The sequence below is a fragment of the Nannospalax galili genome, unplaced genomic scaffold, assembly GCF_000622305.1.
Source record: "Nannospalax galili isolate Female #2095 unplaced genomic scaffold, S.galili_v1.0 scaffold249, whole genome shotgun sequence".
Classification (NCBI taxonomy): Eukaryota; Metazoa; Chordata; class Mammalia; order Rodentia; family Spalacidae; genus Nannospalax; species Nannospalax galili.
The window spans coordinates 860706-877617 of NW_008360307.1; the positions used below are offsets into that span (position 1 = coordinate 860706).

Below are 16912 nucleotides of genomic sequence, written 5' to 3' on the forward strand. Positions count from 1 at the left end.
TTTCCCCATATGCTTCTTCTAAGTATGTTGTTATTAAATAAATCATTTTTAAAAATTAAAAAAAATACTTTATGTAAATAAACAAGAACATAGGGTGTTTAGAGACAGAACGACACCTCATAAGCATGATTTTGTAACAGGCACACATACATGTAGCTATGTGTATGTATATTTACATATAATACATATAAACATATGCAAAATGAGTCTTTTTTAAGAAATGTTACAGAAACTTTCTCTAATATTCTTTCTGCAAGCAAGCATATGGGGAAAATATGAGCTTGTCTTCTTAGTAGTCCAAAAATCTCTGTCTGTTTTACCAGTTTCCTCAATTAAGAAGCATATATTAATTTGTGCTTAAGCAACAGTAACATTCTGTCACCACCATGGTACTCCATCACAGTATACAGTATAAATTGAAATGCTCAAGAAAACTTCTCCTGTGGAGTGTTTTACACACGCCTTATACACATTATCCTCCCATTTTTTAGATTTAAAAAAGAAAACCTTATGTAAAAGATTTCTGAAGTTGAGAAAATTCTGGAAATTTTTAGTATATTCATGTTTTGTGTTGGCAGATTTAATTCTAAAAGCTTTTCTTTTTAGCTGCCTAGGATTTTAAAGCAGTACAGGCAAATATTTTGTGATATCTAAAAAGTAAGAAACCAGGACTAAAATAATGGAGAATTTTTGGAGGCATGGATATGAAAGACGTGGAGACATTGTAATGATTACTGTTCACATTCCTATGAATTATGAAGAACTTGGACATGCACTGAACTCATAACAGATTTTGGAATTTGAATCCCTTTGCCAATTCTATTTAGGTTTTACACATTACTACTGAAATTAATATTTTTAAAGGTCAGGCTATAGTTGATATAATTCCCTTTTAACTTTTTTTATAATTTTGAGATTAAGACAATAGTCTCTAAATCTAATAAATGAAATCATAGGATAATGAAGTATCACATATATTGTAACAAACTTAGACAACCAAAATATTAATTTAACTAGATTGAGTCATACAAAATTCTCACTATTCTACAGATTTTTACTTATGAAAATGATGAGTTCCTTTATTTCAGGAAATGAGTGGTTTATTTTGATTATTTGGGTGATGACTAGAAGTGACTAGCATCATATTTAGTGCATATTGATGATAGCACATTACCAATTATTGTTGACACTCTTTTAGAGGTTAGGCAAGATGTAGAGATGAGGCCATCATTCTACCTGGTCTTACTAGTTTGATAGCCACCTAGCAGTGACTTTGAGTGCACACAGTTCATGTCTTCACAGATTACTGTTCAAAATTTTATAACACAAAAGGAGAAAGGTACCTGATTTAGTTTAGATTTTTTGACACAGTCAAATAAGTATTTTTTATAATATACTTAGGCAAAGAATACTTCAGTTAAAATAATGGAGTGAGGGACTGGAGGAATGGTTCAGTGGATAAAAGCACTGTCTGCTCTTGCAGAGAACCCAGGTTCGATTCTCAGCACCCATGTGGCATCTAACAACTGTTCATAACTCCAGTTCCAGGGGATCTGATACCCTCTTCTGACCTCCAGGGAAATGCATGACATGGGCACACTTGCACACATTCTTTTAATACACTCATAAACATAACATTAAAAAATAATAAAATAAAAAAATAATAAAAATAACAGAATGATGAGCCTTTTTATCTTTTATGGAAAATAAGACCAGGAGTAATAAATTTTCAGAGTATACTGCTGATAATGGGCCCTTTGACTTGAATGTTAATAGATACAAAGAGAATGAAGTGACTGTTAGAATTTGCTACCTGGCACATTCCTAAAAGGCCAAGTTAAAAAGAATCAGTTCTCTAACAAGTTTGTTCACACAATTGTTACTATGAGTCCATTTTTGGAATGGAAAATGAGATGAACTGCACTAAATGCAACAGTATCCAGAAGAACAAAACTGCTGAGGAAGAATTTTCCTCCTGCCTCTCCACTGCCCAATTCTCACTCTTCTGCTATTTGCTGGTGGCTGAAAGAAGCGAACTTCAGTCTGTTAAAAAAATATGAGACATCGTATACTTTATTACTACACTGTAATGCACAAACATGTATAAAGAGGATACAGAATGGAAACTTATAGAGGCAGGTGAAGGTCCTAACAACGCGCTAAAGTGAAAAGGGGAGAAGCAGCTCTGTAAACAAAATTTCAGTTTTCAACCTGAAACATACCCTGACCACCCCACCATGCCCTTCCAACTCTGTATGAGACTGGAGAGAAGGAGGGGAAAATTAGCAATCCAATGTCCTTCTTGAAAAATGACAGAAGTCCTTCTTTTAACAGATATAAATGTATCTATTTAGACAAGAAGCACACAGAGTCAAAGCTTTTCCTGTTGCTTCCTTGCCTTAAAAGCATTCATGGTTCTAATTTTTCATTTCAAAGGCAGGCATTGGAACTGACTTTACAGGGCATTTCCAGTGGTTATTTCCATTGGGTGTACCAGATTCACTGCCATGACCGAATTAATTTGATCACTGTGAATGGCATGATTAAACCTAAAATTATATTTCCTCAGTTATTCTCTGTGTGTTTTCACATCTTAAAGATATGAATCAATATTTGCCAGAGTGTGAACAGTAAGTACTTCAGTTGCTCAGATAAAAATGGAAAGAGTTGGAGCAATAACTCCATGAATTCCAGATGTTTGAAGACATCTTAGTAAATCACTGAAAATTTCCTTTTTGATCCAAATGCTTAGTGTAATATCTGTTTGTCATTTCAAAAGACGGATATTTAAGGTATTATATAAATATGGGTATGGCATTATAATATTGAAATTTCTTTCAGCCTCTGGATACCTTAGAAAATTATGTGAAACTACAGATTCATATTTATTTTTTTGTTTCCCTATGACATACTGCAAACCCTGGGGATAACCATTGTGATGTAATTCATACAACACTGACATGTGAATAAACAAATCAAATGAAAAGCTGAAAAAAAGCAGTGATTACCCAATGACACAATGATCGTCCTTTGCAATATTTTCAAAGAGGATTAAAAAGTATAATTTCTAAATCTGGACTTGGTGGTACATGCCTATAATCCCAGTACTTGGGAGGCTAAGGCAGCAGGATTACAAGTTCAAGGCCAGAATGTGCTACATAGTGAGCAACAGGCCAGCCTCCTTATACAATGAAACCCAGTCTCTAAACCAAGAAAACAACAAAAACATAACAAATAACCAAAAAATGCTTTCTGGGACAATCGCAGAAAATTTTTCTTGGGTGCTTTCTGTTGTAACATTAGTCAGATATTGTCATTATTACTTTTGCTCTTAGAGTAGTTTCATCATCCAAGTAATATAAATATTAAATACCTTCTAACTTTGGAAGAATAAACTTCGTAAGATATTCTAGAAATTAAAGACTATAATTAGTACACACATATTAGCTACTACTGTGCGTTATTCTTGTACCTTAGTTATTTCTTCCTTTTAATATTTACTTAATATTCATACTTGTACATAATGTTTGAATCATATCTACTCCCATTCCCTCCCCTCCAAATCTCCCCTTATGCCCCCAAGACTTTTCCCTCCAAAATTCAAGTTCTCTCCACCCATTTTATTTTTCTCTGTGTGTGTTTTCTGTATTGTTTTTTGTTGTTGTTTTGTTGTTATTATTGGTTTTTTGAGATAGGATCTCCTTGTATCCTCAGCTGGCCTGGGACTTACTACGTAGACCAGGCTGACCTCAGTCTCACTCTGCCTGCCTCTGCCTCTGAGTGAGTGCTGGGATTAAAGGTGTGGGCCACCACGCCCAGCTCTCTCTGTTTTTAATAAGCAGTAAGTACATTTAGTACTGGCAGTGGATGCAAAGGTGTGGAGCCATCAACTGGAATACAGGTAGTCTCTCAGGACTATCATCCCTGAAGAAAACTTTTGCCCCTCTTCATGTACCCAGCAATTGCCAATTGCTCCTCAGATCAAGGTGGAACTTGATAAATCCATCCCCGATCCATCTTGGAATTTTCTCTGGCTTAATCTCCTGAAAGTTTTGTGAATGCAGTGCCTGCTGCTGTGAGCTCATATGTGCAATTGCTTTGTCATGTCTGGCAAATACTGTTTCTCTGAAGATCTATGGCCCCTGCCTTTTACAATCACTGTTTCTCTTTTGCCATGATGCCTTTGTTTGAAGGAGGGAGTCTGATACAGAGATCTCATGAGATCTTCACTTATTGACCAGTTATGGGTCTCTGTGTTAACTGACACACTGCAAGAAGAAACTTCTCTGATGAGGGTTGAGAGGTGCTCTTATTTATACTATAGTTTGAACAAAGAGTGGTCAGGAGTAGGTTTAAAACGGTGTCTACTTAGCAAAGTAATAGTAGTTCTTCCCCAGGGCCTTTGATCTGTCTAGCCATTGATTATTGACCCTGATAATTGTGCCAGGTATGGATTCCATTTTGAGGAGTATGTCTTAAATACAACCAGAAAGTGATTGATTACTCCTTATGACATTAATGCCACTATTGCACCATTAGACATATTTTACCAGGCTGGTAGTTAGGGGACAGTTATTATTATGTCTATTTAGCAGAATAATATTAGGTCCTCTCCTAGGGCCTATGACTTAACCAGCCACTTTAAGTATTTCTTGTTAGGATGCTTTTGTTTAAACACTATTGTCTGCGTAGAGATACTAAGAGAATATAAGTTTCAGATCATCTTGTTTTGATTTTATGAAAAATAACTTTTTCATTACTCACATTCTTAGGATAAAGGATTTCATTTTTTTTGAATTGTTAGCAATTTGTATGAAGTCTTAGCTACAAGCTTGAAAGAATGAAATTTTTTAAAAGTCCTAATTTATCTAGAACTTTTCATAAAATATTGCAAAAAACTGACTTGAAGCACAAATAAATATTAAAGTTCATGAAGTTTATCATGACTAAATATTTCAATTTCAGGTTTTATGCAAAATAGTTGGTAACCCAATTTCTTAGGGTGTAGGCTTCTTTGGTAGCTGACTAGGATAAAACTCAAAAGAAGCTCGTGGGATGCCAACAACAGCCAGAATGTAAGATTCCAGAGGAAGAAAAAAATGCTAATGAATTATGCTAACCCTGTGGCAACATAGCCATGTGGGTACTGATAAGCGGCAGGGGAGATAGCGCTCAATGCCATTTCTAGGGCCACTGAGAGGATACATCTCTTAACAAAGAATATGAATGATGTCTACCACATAGCAAACAGCTAAAGAATTCCATAAAATATGAAGCCAATCCTTGCATCTTACATATCTCTGTACAAAACACAGCTTTCACCTCCAGCCAGAAAAGGAGCTGTTATTTACAAATCTCTCTCTCTCTCTTTCTCTCTCTGAATGTGTTTTAGTTATTTATTTCCCTGTTCCCTCTTTTCTTTGATCTGATACAGTACCAGCTACTAGACATGTGGTATTATTTTTAAATGTAATAAAGAATAAATAAATAATATAGAAGACACCAATGACGTGAGATTATTTTTACTCTTTATACTTTATAAATGTAGATTATTATAGGAAATATGTTGATAAATCTTAACAGAGCTCATTAGATAGTATTTACCATTACAGTCAATGAAACCAAGCTGAGTAAGTGATATTGTTATAAAATTTATTTATTAACCTACAATGGTAAATAAGTATAAATAAATAATGAAATAAAAGAAGTAAAAGTAAACACAAAAATAATTATGGATGTTATTACTTTCAAAAATTTTCATTCTTCCTCCTCTGTATGAATCATCCATTATATATCTGATGCTTTTCTGCTCCATTAATTACTACATAGAGTTCTAGTGTCAAATATACTATTAAACCCTTGAAGAAAATAATTTAAGACATTAAAATTACTATGTAGTGACCAAGTGTTTTCACCCACATATCTATCTGCAGATATATATATACATATATATATATTATATACATATATGTACACCTTTATAGATGGTGATCATTGATAGCTATCATCTTTTATCAGTCTTCTTGAAAAGACAAAATCGTGAGGTTCCATACAGCAAGTACAGAAAACAATACTAATTGATCCATAATCAATGCGATGTTTTTACCATTTCTCTCACTTAGAATTATGCATTTCATATTGGAAATGTGTACAGATTTAAGGGATGTATGCCTCCCATTTTTCCCATAAAGTTTATTTTCATTGTTTCAGCCTTAATCACAGTGATGATGATGATGATGATGGCACACATTCCTTCCCATTTGAATGGTCAATGGTTAAATGTCCCCATAGATAATCCTGAAGATCATATTACTATGGTGCTACGTATATGGACATCGAGAAATAGAGAAGTATATTTTTCTCAGACTCACACAAAATTAGAGAGGAGAAGCCAAGAGTAGAACCCAGTTCATACAGAACAGATCTAAGGCAGGACACACCAGCCTTGTGAAGGTAATTAGCTAGAGTAACATAATTACCTAAATTATAGAACAGGAAAATAGTGTCATATTTACAAACCTAATTATATCAAGTAGGGAAATTACATGAATGATAGCAATTATATGGATGGAATTCACATACTTTATACGCTTTCTTTTTTATACCTAGTGCTTTAAAACTAAAAGTTTGAAATATAACAGGAACCAAGAAAAAAAATAACTACAGCACCAGCAGGAGCCAAAAAATTCCTGAGGTTACATTATGGCACCATTTTTTTCCATCTGTATAATTTTATTCAACTCACTTAATCTTTGTTTTGAATTTTCTCATCTATAAAGTTAAAGTAATGTCAACAATACCTAGAGAAAATAGATTATAAAAATGTATAGGTCACACCCATAGTCAAAGTTCTCTGTCCCTAGATAGATAGCTAATAAAAGACAGCTACTGACCTTTTGATTAGTAAGTTGTAATACTATATGAACACCTAGTAACTATTTTAAACAGTTATTTTTTTGCTACATTTTCTTATTCTTTCTTGTCAAGTGGATTAATATTTGCATGGGATATGCATGACATATGGATCCAGTTATGACTCAGAGTGACACCAATGGAAGTCTGGAGCTAAAACATGTCCTATTATTTGTTGTACAAGCATTTGAATATAGTATACTGATTCTGGTGAAATGTAATATGAAATCACTGATGTAAACATGTCTTTGAAATTTAAATGCATTTCTTCTCATTTTCTTCTTAACATTCTGTAGTTAAGAATAGGGCAATTATTTTCCTATCACATATAGAGATACATTTAGTCAAAGGTACAGAAATTTGATAAAAACTATAATAAAGTAGCTATACAGCTATGACATACAAAAGCTTGAGTTACAACAAAGTAAAGATAACTGGTACAAGGTTAGGTTATTTAGTAAAAAGACATAGGAAAACTTTTTAAGTCTATAAAGACACAATTGGCCTCTGTGCAGAGAAAAAGAGGCTGCAGAGTGCTTGTCTCTGAATAGGACACCTATTTCAAACCTCTGCCTCCCAAGGCTCAGGGATCATTGCAGAAGAGTACGCAAGAAGTGTGTAAGAGCCAGAGGTGGTGGATAACCACACTGAAACAGAATCTTCCAGACAGCTGGCCAGTTACTCATATGAACTCACAGCAATGGTGACAGCATGCACTTGTCCTATGCAAGCTCAAACCAGATAAAACCCCAGCCTAGACATGGGGATATAAAAAATCCCAACCCAACCTAAGAAACTCAGTAAATGATGGCTGCTGGGAGGGGTGAAGACAGTGTCTTACAGGTAAAAGGAGGTATGGATATGGGAGGAAATCTAAATACCCTCAAACTACATTGTATGAAAATCACAAAAATTCAATAAAAAAAGAAAATTAAATTATATGCCTAAAAAAGTCTATAAAAATAAAAATAAATTTTAATGTAATTCAATACAAACAACCCAGGTAAATTTATTGGTTATTGTTTAATTTACTTTTTTTGTTTTTATTGAATTTTTGTGTATTTCATACAGAATATCTCAAACAACCTTAATCATCTTTATAACCCCATCCCCACTGGCACTCTCCCATAACACCCTCCCCCCACTAAAACCCATATACTCTGTCACTCGTGTTAAGGCCTGCAGTATCAAGTCAGTGTCCCTAGATGTTCCCCAGTGCAAGTCCATCTACTGAGGTCTAGTCAGTCTATCTAGAGTCTCTTGTTTTAGGAAGATCAGCTCTTCCTCACCTAGCAGTAATCAGTTGCCAATGTTTCTTCAGCTAATATTGGGATCTTCTGTTCATTTCCCCAATTCTATTCAAGGTTTTTGTCTGCCTGAGTTTGCAAGGGACTTGTATATGCTGACATCATTGCCATAGTATCATATGAGCAGCAACCCAGGAGCTTGTAGGACTCTTTCCATATGGTCATGCATCTCCCCTCTGGCTCTTACAATCTTTCCACACCCTCTTCCATGATGGTCCCTAAGCCCTGGGTGGGTGAAGTTTAATATAGGAGTCTTTTCCATGGACCAGAATTCTGTAAACTTAATCTCTATGTTTTGGCAATTTATGACCTTTTGTGTTCCCAAAAGAAGAAATGCAATTGGGCCATTGATGTGTTGCTTTATATGAACAGAAATCAGGAAATGCAAAATAAGTGCATGGTAACACATAGTTATTATATTAAGAAAAAATAATGCAGAGAATTCTAAATTTTGGCAAATTTATAGGTTTGTCAGGATTCATGACTAGGTGGGTGGAGAACTAACCTGCTACATCTTTGGAAAATAGCTTTTTTCTATCACTGTGCTCAGATGAAGCCTCACATCTTCTTTGACCCGTTGATTCAGTTCCTCTATGTACATCCAGAGAAGTTCTGTGGGATACTTTTTAGAATACAATCACAAGAGTATCTTTAAAAGTAGAGGGGAATAATTCAAGTGTTTATGGACAGTAGAATGTATACCAGTGACATATATTCAAACAGTTCTGAATAAGAAGAGTGTATGACAGTAAAAAAATTTAGTGTAAAATTTTCCATCAATGTGAATAGGACAAAAAGTACATAGTTAAGAACATTCCATTGTCATAGAGTAAGTAAAATTATACAGCATACTTTTAGAGTCACATGCTATTTTTAAAATCTGATTTAAAAATATAAGGCTTGAGTATGATACACAAATTCTATGTTTCTGGTAATTTTGGGTATGGACAGAAATATAATATGAAAGGCCAATTAGCTTAATAGGAATACTTGGTGAGTAATGCAATATGATAAGACCAGAATGTCCCCAAATGAAAAGCGATGATGGCATATCATCCTGATTCCAATGATGAATGTTCATTAAGTTCATGCTTGTTCTTTTTGTATGTATGAATATACAAATAATATATATATATACGTGATTCTACTGATGAATGGTCTTTAAGTGCATGCTTGCTCTTTTTGTATATGTACAAATATATATGTATATACAACTAATATATGTGTTTGTTACAGATATACTCACAAAATATTAAGCAAATTTAATTAAGTTTCTTAAAGATAAAGAACCTCAACAGAGCTGACACGAATATTTTATAGAACTTAATATCTGCATTCAATAATTGCTAAACATTTTTTAATTTTACCACATTTCTAGGAAACTGTTAGATCACATAAGCAAAGTAAAAGTGGCTAAGAAGAAGGTGTGAGAGAGAAAGGATAGTTGTAAAGAAAGCAAGCTCACTGTGAGGTGGAGTGGTCCTAATTAGCATTGTAAAAGCAATTGTGGTGGGAGCCACAGACAGTTTTGACTTATGCTAGTTGACTTCTACTTGCTTGTTTTCACTGTAGTTTTATTGTATGTACTTTATCTTGTATGCACTTTCTAAGAGTTTTAAGCTACTATGAACCGAAACTTGATTAAACTGGGTGCTGCTAGTGCTGCGTGATTTTAGTTCTCACTTGTGATAGCTATGCATGGGCATTTGAGGGCTTAGTTTTCATTGCCTTCTTTGTTTGTTCCCTTCCTTGTCAAGGTGAAGGTGTGGTTCCAGAACAGGAGAATGAAGTGGAAGAGAGTCAAAGGAGGACAGCAAGGAGCTGCAGCTCGAGAAAAAGAACTGGTGAATGTGAAAAAGGGAACCCTTCTCCCCTCGGAGCTGTCAGGAATCGGTGCAGCTACCCTCCAGCAGACAGGGGACTCGCTAGCAAATGACGACAGTCGCGACAGTGACCACAGCTCAGAGCACGCACACTTATGATACATGCAGAGATCAGCTTCATTCTCAGGAAAGCAACATTATGATGGCAAATCTTACCCAAACATCGTTTACATGGGAGATGACTATGGCAGTGACGTTTAGATAATTGAATGCAGGCATCTCAAGTCTGTTTTTCATGATTGATAGAAGGTTTACACTAAGTGCCTCTTATTGAAGATGCTTCAACAGTCAAGATGGAGGTGAACTTGCTTTGCATAGTCCAGATATGTCTGTTCCTCAACGTGACAGTTAGATATGTGTTTGCATTTGCTTGCACAGAAAATTAAAATACTATCATGAGCAAACTCAGACAATTTTTTTTCCTCCAAGATGCCTCCTTAGTGAAGATGCCAAAACTGAACTTGCTTTGAACATCCTTTTGTACCAGGTCATGTGTGACAGTGGCAGGTATTTGCTTTTGCTTGCACTGAAAGTTAAATTGCTATCAAGTTAACCCATGAAATATTTTGTCTTGAACAGCCACAATGCCTGAAATCACCAAGTGGATAAAAAAATGTATTTTAACTCTGTATATATTACCCCTAAGTCATTTTCCTGTCTTCACTAATTTTAGCAGTTCATTCATATTAGCTAATGAAAATAGGCTCTCCTGTTGACAACCACAGCCAGCTTCTTGTATTTTTATTCATTTTGTCAGTCAGAGACAATCAGTGTGTGCTTATTTGTGTTCAAGTAGAGAAAAATGCAGTAGAGTCTGATAGGACACATTCTTGTACCACAGACAAAACAAATCTTCTGTTGCATTTACTACCAACTGCTGCTGATACATTGTACTAGAACTTACCTATCTCCTCAGCTCTTCCTATCTTATAGCTTGAAAGAAATTAGACTCATAGGCAAATCAGTTACCTTGCAGAAAGAACTTGTGTGGCAGACATCTGATTTTATTTCTTTAAAATGTTTGCTTCCATTAATGTGATTCAGTTAACAAGGAAAAGACTTATTTCTTATTGGAAATGGTGTCAAATAAAATTCAAAACAAAGTTGATTCTTCAGTAGGCTAGATGACAAATTCTGAATGTCTGCAAATTAAACTCAGTAAAAGTACATTATTTTTCATATGCTATATACTCACACAGAACAAGTGTATTTTGTAAAATAAAGTTTAATAAATGATACTTTGTAAATAATTGTTATCTCTTTACTGTGAATTCTTTAATTTTAGTAGGTTTATTTGTTTGTTTATTTGTTAATTTAAGACAGGCTCACACTCTAGGCCAGCCTGGTCTAGAACTTACTATGTAGTTCAGGCTGGCTTTGAACTCACAGCAATCCTTCTGCCTCAGTCTCCTAAGGGCTAGAATTATATGTTGGAGCCACCATGCCAGGTTAAATTTAATAGATATTTATCTAATTAATTTATTTAATTTCAGTGCTTAGTGCCAAATACAGGGCCTCTGCCATGCTAGATGAGTGTCTTATCACTGAGCTATATATCCAGTGTGAAAGAATATGTTAAATTCAAAATACCCTGTCTTTGATGTGAAATATTAACTAAACATGCTAACAAAGATGCTCAGTCTTAACCGATATTGCTGATTTAAGAAGTCAAGGACTACTCTTCCTGCTTTGAAGGACAAGGCCCTATGTATCACTTTATCACATCACTTTTTGTTTGCTGTATATTTTACTCAGAAGTAATTAGAAATGGTACCAGTGTGTCTCTTTTCTACAATTATTTAGAAATAGAAATAGTAAATATTTTCAAAAACCTTATTTGATTAGTTTCATTTCCCTTATAATTATTAGACTGACAAAATATATCTCATATCATTTAACTTAACTTGTTGTGATACAGAGACTATTCAGGAAAAAAATAGTAAACAATTATGTTATTTGTATCACAAATCTCCTTTGTGCAATAAACTTAATTATTTATCAATATTTCTAAATTAGAGTTGGGAAAGAGAACATTCAGATTGGCAGAAAGCAGGTATTTTTCTATCAATTATTTGAATGAATAAAATGTATATTTGTATTGATGATAATCTACTTGGATGGACTGGCAAATTTTATTGTAGAATAGGGTTTAAATTTTTAAATTGATTTTCATTTTATGTGTATGAGTGATTTGCCTGCAGGTATGTAAGTGCACTACTGTCATGAAATGCCTGTGGAGGTCAGAAGAGGGTGTCGGATCCCATGTAACTGGAATTACAGATGACTGTTAACCACCATGTGGGTAGGTACTAGGAACTGAAACCAGGTCCTCTGCAAGAGCAGCCAGTACTTTTAACTGCTGAAACATGTCTCCTGCCCCTAAAATCGGATTTAAATTAAAAACATCTTGACAAATAGAGTAAGCAGGAAGATATAAATCAAATTGTGTTCAATAGAGACAAGGTAAGGGATAATTCATTTGAACAGGAAAATAATTTCCAGAAATAACAGGAAAGGGCTGCTTAGAAGAAGCTAAATATGACACTTAAATTTGTTGTGAAATGGAAAAATGTATGTAAGAACTACATTTTATTATGATCAATAAAGTTTAGTGAAATGACTGTAAATACAAAAGACATTGAGAGAATTGGAGAAGGCATGCTTAGAATGGATTATGCCCTTATAAGGGAATGGTGAGCTATTGTAAAATGAAATTTGACTTCAGAGACACAAATAGGAAAGGCCAAATGGCTGACCAACATGTACAATTTGTTTACAATGATTCAGAAGACCCACTGGATACAGAAGCTCATGGTCAATATGCTGAGTGATATGTAAGTGGTAATGGTGAGTACAAGAAGTTTCCTTTTGTTCCTGCAGTGCTGGGAATTGAGCAAGAGCCGTGCAGGTGATAGACAATTTCTTCAATGAATATATTTTAGGAAAGTAAATATATTGTCATGTATTATCTCGGTTACTCCAAAAGTGACATTGATCAAAAGGAGAAATGGAGAGACCGAAAGAGAGACAGAGATGAAGTTACCCCTGGTTTGCTTTCCCTCCTTACTAGCATCCAGTCATCCTATGGTATCTTATTACATACTGTCCAGTATTTTTAATGTCGTTCCATCTCAGATCCTGTAACTGTGGAAATTCATAACAGCATGAAAACACCTTTCTCTGGAAGTGGGATATAATCATCATTGTTACGGTGATCTTTCAGCACTGCTCACAGGAATGAGCACTATATATTTTCTCCAAACTTGACCCATGTATTTTAACCCTTCAGTAACTTGATCCCAATTACCTTTTACTTTCTAAACTCACTTATAGCTTTCCATGGAAGTTGATCTACAAATACTTTCATAAACTTAGGTTTTTAAGTCGTTTTTATTTTATCTTTGTCCAAAGCTAGCTGAGGTAATTGAATAATATTTCTTCTCATAGCTATTTCAACATTTTTTGCTATCAGCTTTTACAGAGTACTATTAAAGGTATTGGAGAAAGGAACAAAAATGTTAATGGAAAAATGATTGCTATACCAAATTAGGAGGGCCTATAAAATATGTTACTTAATGTTAACTTTTTCTTTATGCTAGTGATTTTCTAATAGCATGCATTTTTACAAATCATACATTGTCAATTTAAAATGCTTGAATATATTTGAAAGTCACTAATCATTAAGATTTTTTTCATGTCCTATTTTCCCTTAAGCTACCTATTATTCAAATCCATTGTCAAGAATGTCAGAAAAATGTTTTATTAATTAGTGAATATTTAGTAAGCTCTCCTTAAAATATTGCTTAGTTTTATTAAGGATGTTTTTCAGAAACAGTTGCAAAGAATGAATTTGTACATAAAAATTATTGTCATGATCATTTCCTGTAAGAAATAAAGGAACAACAACAACAAAAAACCTAGAATAGCCCACACACTTTTCATCCCAACCCATAGGAAACAGGGGCAGGTAGATCTCTATGAGAACTAGGCCAGCCTGGTCTACACAGCGAGTTCCAAGCCAGCTGGGGCTAAAGAGTGATCCTGCCTAAAGTAACCAAAAGAAAAAAAAAGACGTGGAGGAGAGATTTTATTATACAGCAATCTCAGATTTACACTTACCTTTATATTTTTGCTCTTCTGAAGAAATTCACTGAGCTGAACATACATTTTTTATAGGGAAGAGTAATCAAAGGGCTGAAAGATGCCTACACTATCTTTAAATTAAGCATGCATTCTCTCTTCACATACTGGTGGTTGAAACCTTACTTACTACATAATTTTTATACTTGATAGATATTAAGCTTTAAAATATATAACTGCTAGCTTGAGTTGATGAAGCAATAGTAACAAACTATGAATATTGCTGAGCTATTAATTTTTTCTACATTATCTGTTTGGCTTTCATTTTCTTTAGTGAAGAATCCAATTTTCTTTGGATTTATCAACTTTAGAATATGGCAATATTTCATAGACTACCTGTACATGGTACAATAAGTGTACTGGTGCTAAAAAATAAATTAAAAAGTAGACAGAGATTGTGCTATATCTTCCAAAATATACATCTGCATCTGAACGAACACTGAGAGGTAGATTGAAAGAAAAAAAAAAAAAAAAAACCTTTGGAAGACCCTTGTGGTAAAAACTCTTTACTGCCGGTGAAGCAGATATAAGGAGGAGTGTAAAATCAATACTGTATATTTCTAACAAAAACATTATGTCTGAGACAGTTAAAGACACAGAAAATTTATGATATCAGTAATGATAATAAAATCCCCATTTATGAAAAAGTTCCAGTACATGAAAATCATTGTATAGGTTGCTATAATGAAAGCCAAATAGAAAAAATAAGAAATAATTTCTGTTCCATATTAACACTTTGGTTTCTGAATTTTAAAATATGTATTTTATGAGTAAACACAGAATTAAAAAATACAGAAGTTACTTTTATGGGGAAAACTATATAACATGCTGATATTACAAAGTCAATAAATCAAGAAACATTTCAAAATTTTACATTTTTTTAAATAATGAAAATTTTATAGAGTTTTTATGCATTTCATATAATAGATATTAATAAGATTTGTAACCGTTCCCCCATTTGTGGCTTTTGACAGCCCCCCTCATTGAATTTCATGCATTCTGTCATATATGTTAAGACCTATCCAGTGAAGCATTTGTACCCAGTTATCCCTAGGTGCAACTTCAACCACTGGAGTCTAGTCAGCCTATCTAGAGTCTCTCTGATAGTCGCCATTGTTTCAAGTTTTCTATGACCTGAAAGCCTCTATTTCTTATGCTCATGTAACCAACCCTGGCTGTTACAATCTTTCCACTAACTCTTCCACAATGGTCCCTGAGTCATGGGTGGGAGTGGTTTATCATAGGAATCCTGTCCCAGGATACTCTGCAGTCTCTTATTCACTAAAACTTGGCCAGTGTGGCCTTCTGTGTGCATCACACTCTGTTGTTTGAAGAAGCTTACTATTATCTCCACACTCTGTTCTGCTACGTCCCATGAGCCTTAGGTGTAGAGATTCCACTGTAAATGTGTCACTTAGGTCTGGGCATATCTCCAAAATTAATTCTCTCTGTGTGACCAGCTGTGGAACTCTGCAATAGCCTCTGTCTGTTGTAAAAAGCAGCTTTTTTGATGAGTGGTGTATGGTATACTTGTCTGTAAATATAATGACGTGTATTTATCACACAGTAAGAATTTTTATTGTCTAGAGATATGACAGAGATAGGGTTTTCTCTAGGATCTATGACCACGTTAGCCATGTGGATTTGGCTTATTTACAATGCCACCCATGTGTGCCAAAATGATTTTACTTTTAAGTTTGCTATAATTTTAAGGTCATCTATGCCAATGTTTGATTAATAGTTCATACCATTCCATAATGGTATATTAATTGTATTTGGTGATTTGCTTTGTTCTTAGAGTCTTTGAATTTTGTAGCATGTTCCTTAGGGAACTAACCATGAGCAAATATGGAAGAAGCAATAGTTGACACTTTTTTGAGTATTATTCACTCCAGTTCTTTGTTTAAATCCTTTGAGTGCTGGGAAGGAGCAGTCAAAGCTGTACTTGGATTACCTTTCAGAGAGGCCACAGTTAAAATACACAGAGGCATTTATAACAGATTTCTTCTGCAAATTTTTCTAGTTGAAAATGTTTTTCAAGTTGCTGTGGCCAAACCAATAATGATTGTGCTATTTATGCTCTTAATCTTGAAATTAACTATTATAATTAGTTGTTATTTATTGCTGTTATATATACATTAAGGCTCATTAAAATATTATACAAAATTTTATTAAACTAAAGATTTGTCTCATGCATAATTATTTTAAGAATCTGAATATTGGGGGCTGGAGAAATGGCATATGTTTAAGATCACTTGCTGTTCTTGCAGAGGACAAGAGGTCAATTTCTGGCACCCATGTGGAGCAGCTCACAATCCTCTGTAACTTCAGCCCCAGGGTACCCAGTGTCCTCTTTTGGCCTTTTGGATACCTGGAACACATGATAGTCTAGCTAGTCAATAATCTAACCATACAAAATTAAACAATTTTTTTCAAGTTAATATTGATGAACACATTTAAAATTAGAGAAACCTTATCTGCAATTAAAAATAATTTCATTGCAAAAAACTGTATGATAGCCAGGAATGGTGGTGATCTGTGAGATGGAAGCCAGTCTTTCTACATAGCGAGTTCCAGGCCAGCTGGAGCTATACGGAGACCCTGTATCAAAACAAGAAAGAAAGAAAGAAAGAAAGAAAGAAAGAAAGAAAGAAAGAAAGAAAGAAAGAA

At 34.3% G+C, this 16912-nt stretch overlaps 1 protein-coding gene across 1 annotated transcript in view; it reads left to right on the forward strand.

The window, feature by feature from the left end:
- Meox2 (mesenchyme homeobox 2) overlaps window positions 1-11331 on the forward strand; it is a 73138-nt gene extending 61807 nt beyond the window's left edge. Inside the window, exon 3 of the mRNA XM_008824428.3 lies at window positions 9977-11331. Coding sequence (XP_008822650.1) covers window positions 9977-10201 — 225 coding nt within the window. The 3' untranslated portion in view covers window positions 10202-11331. The remainder of the gene's footprint in view (window positions 1-9976) is intronic.
- Window positions 11332-16912: the final 5581 nt, after the last annotated feature.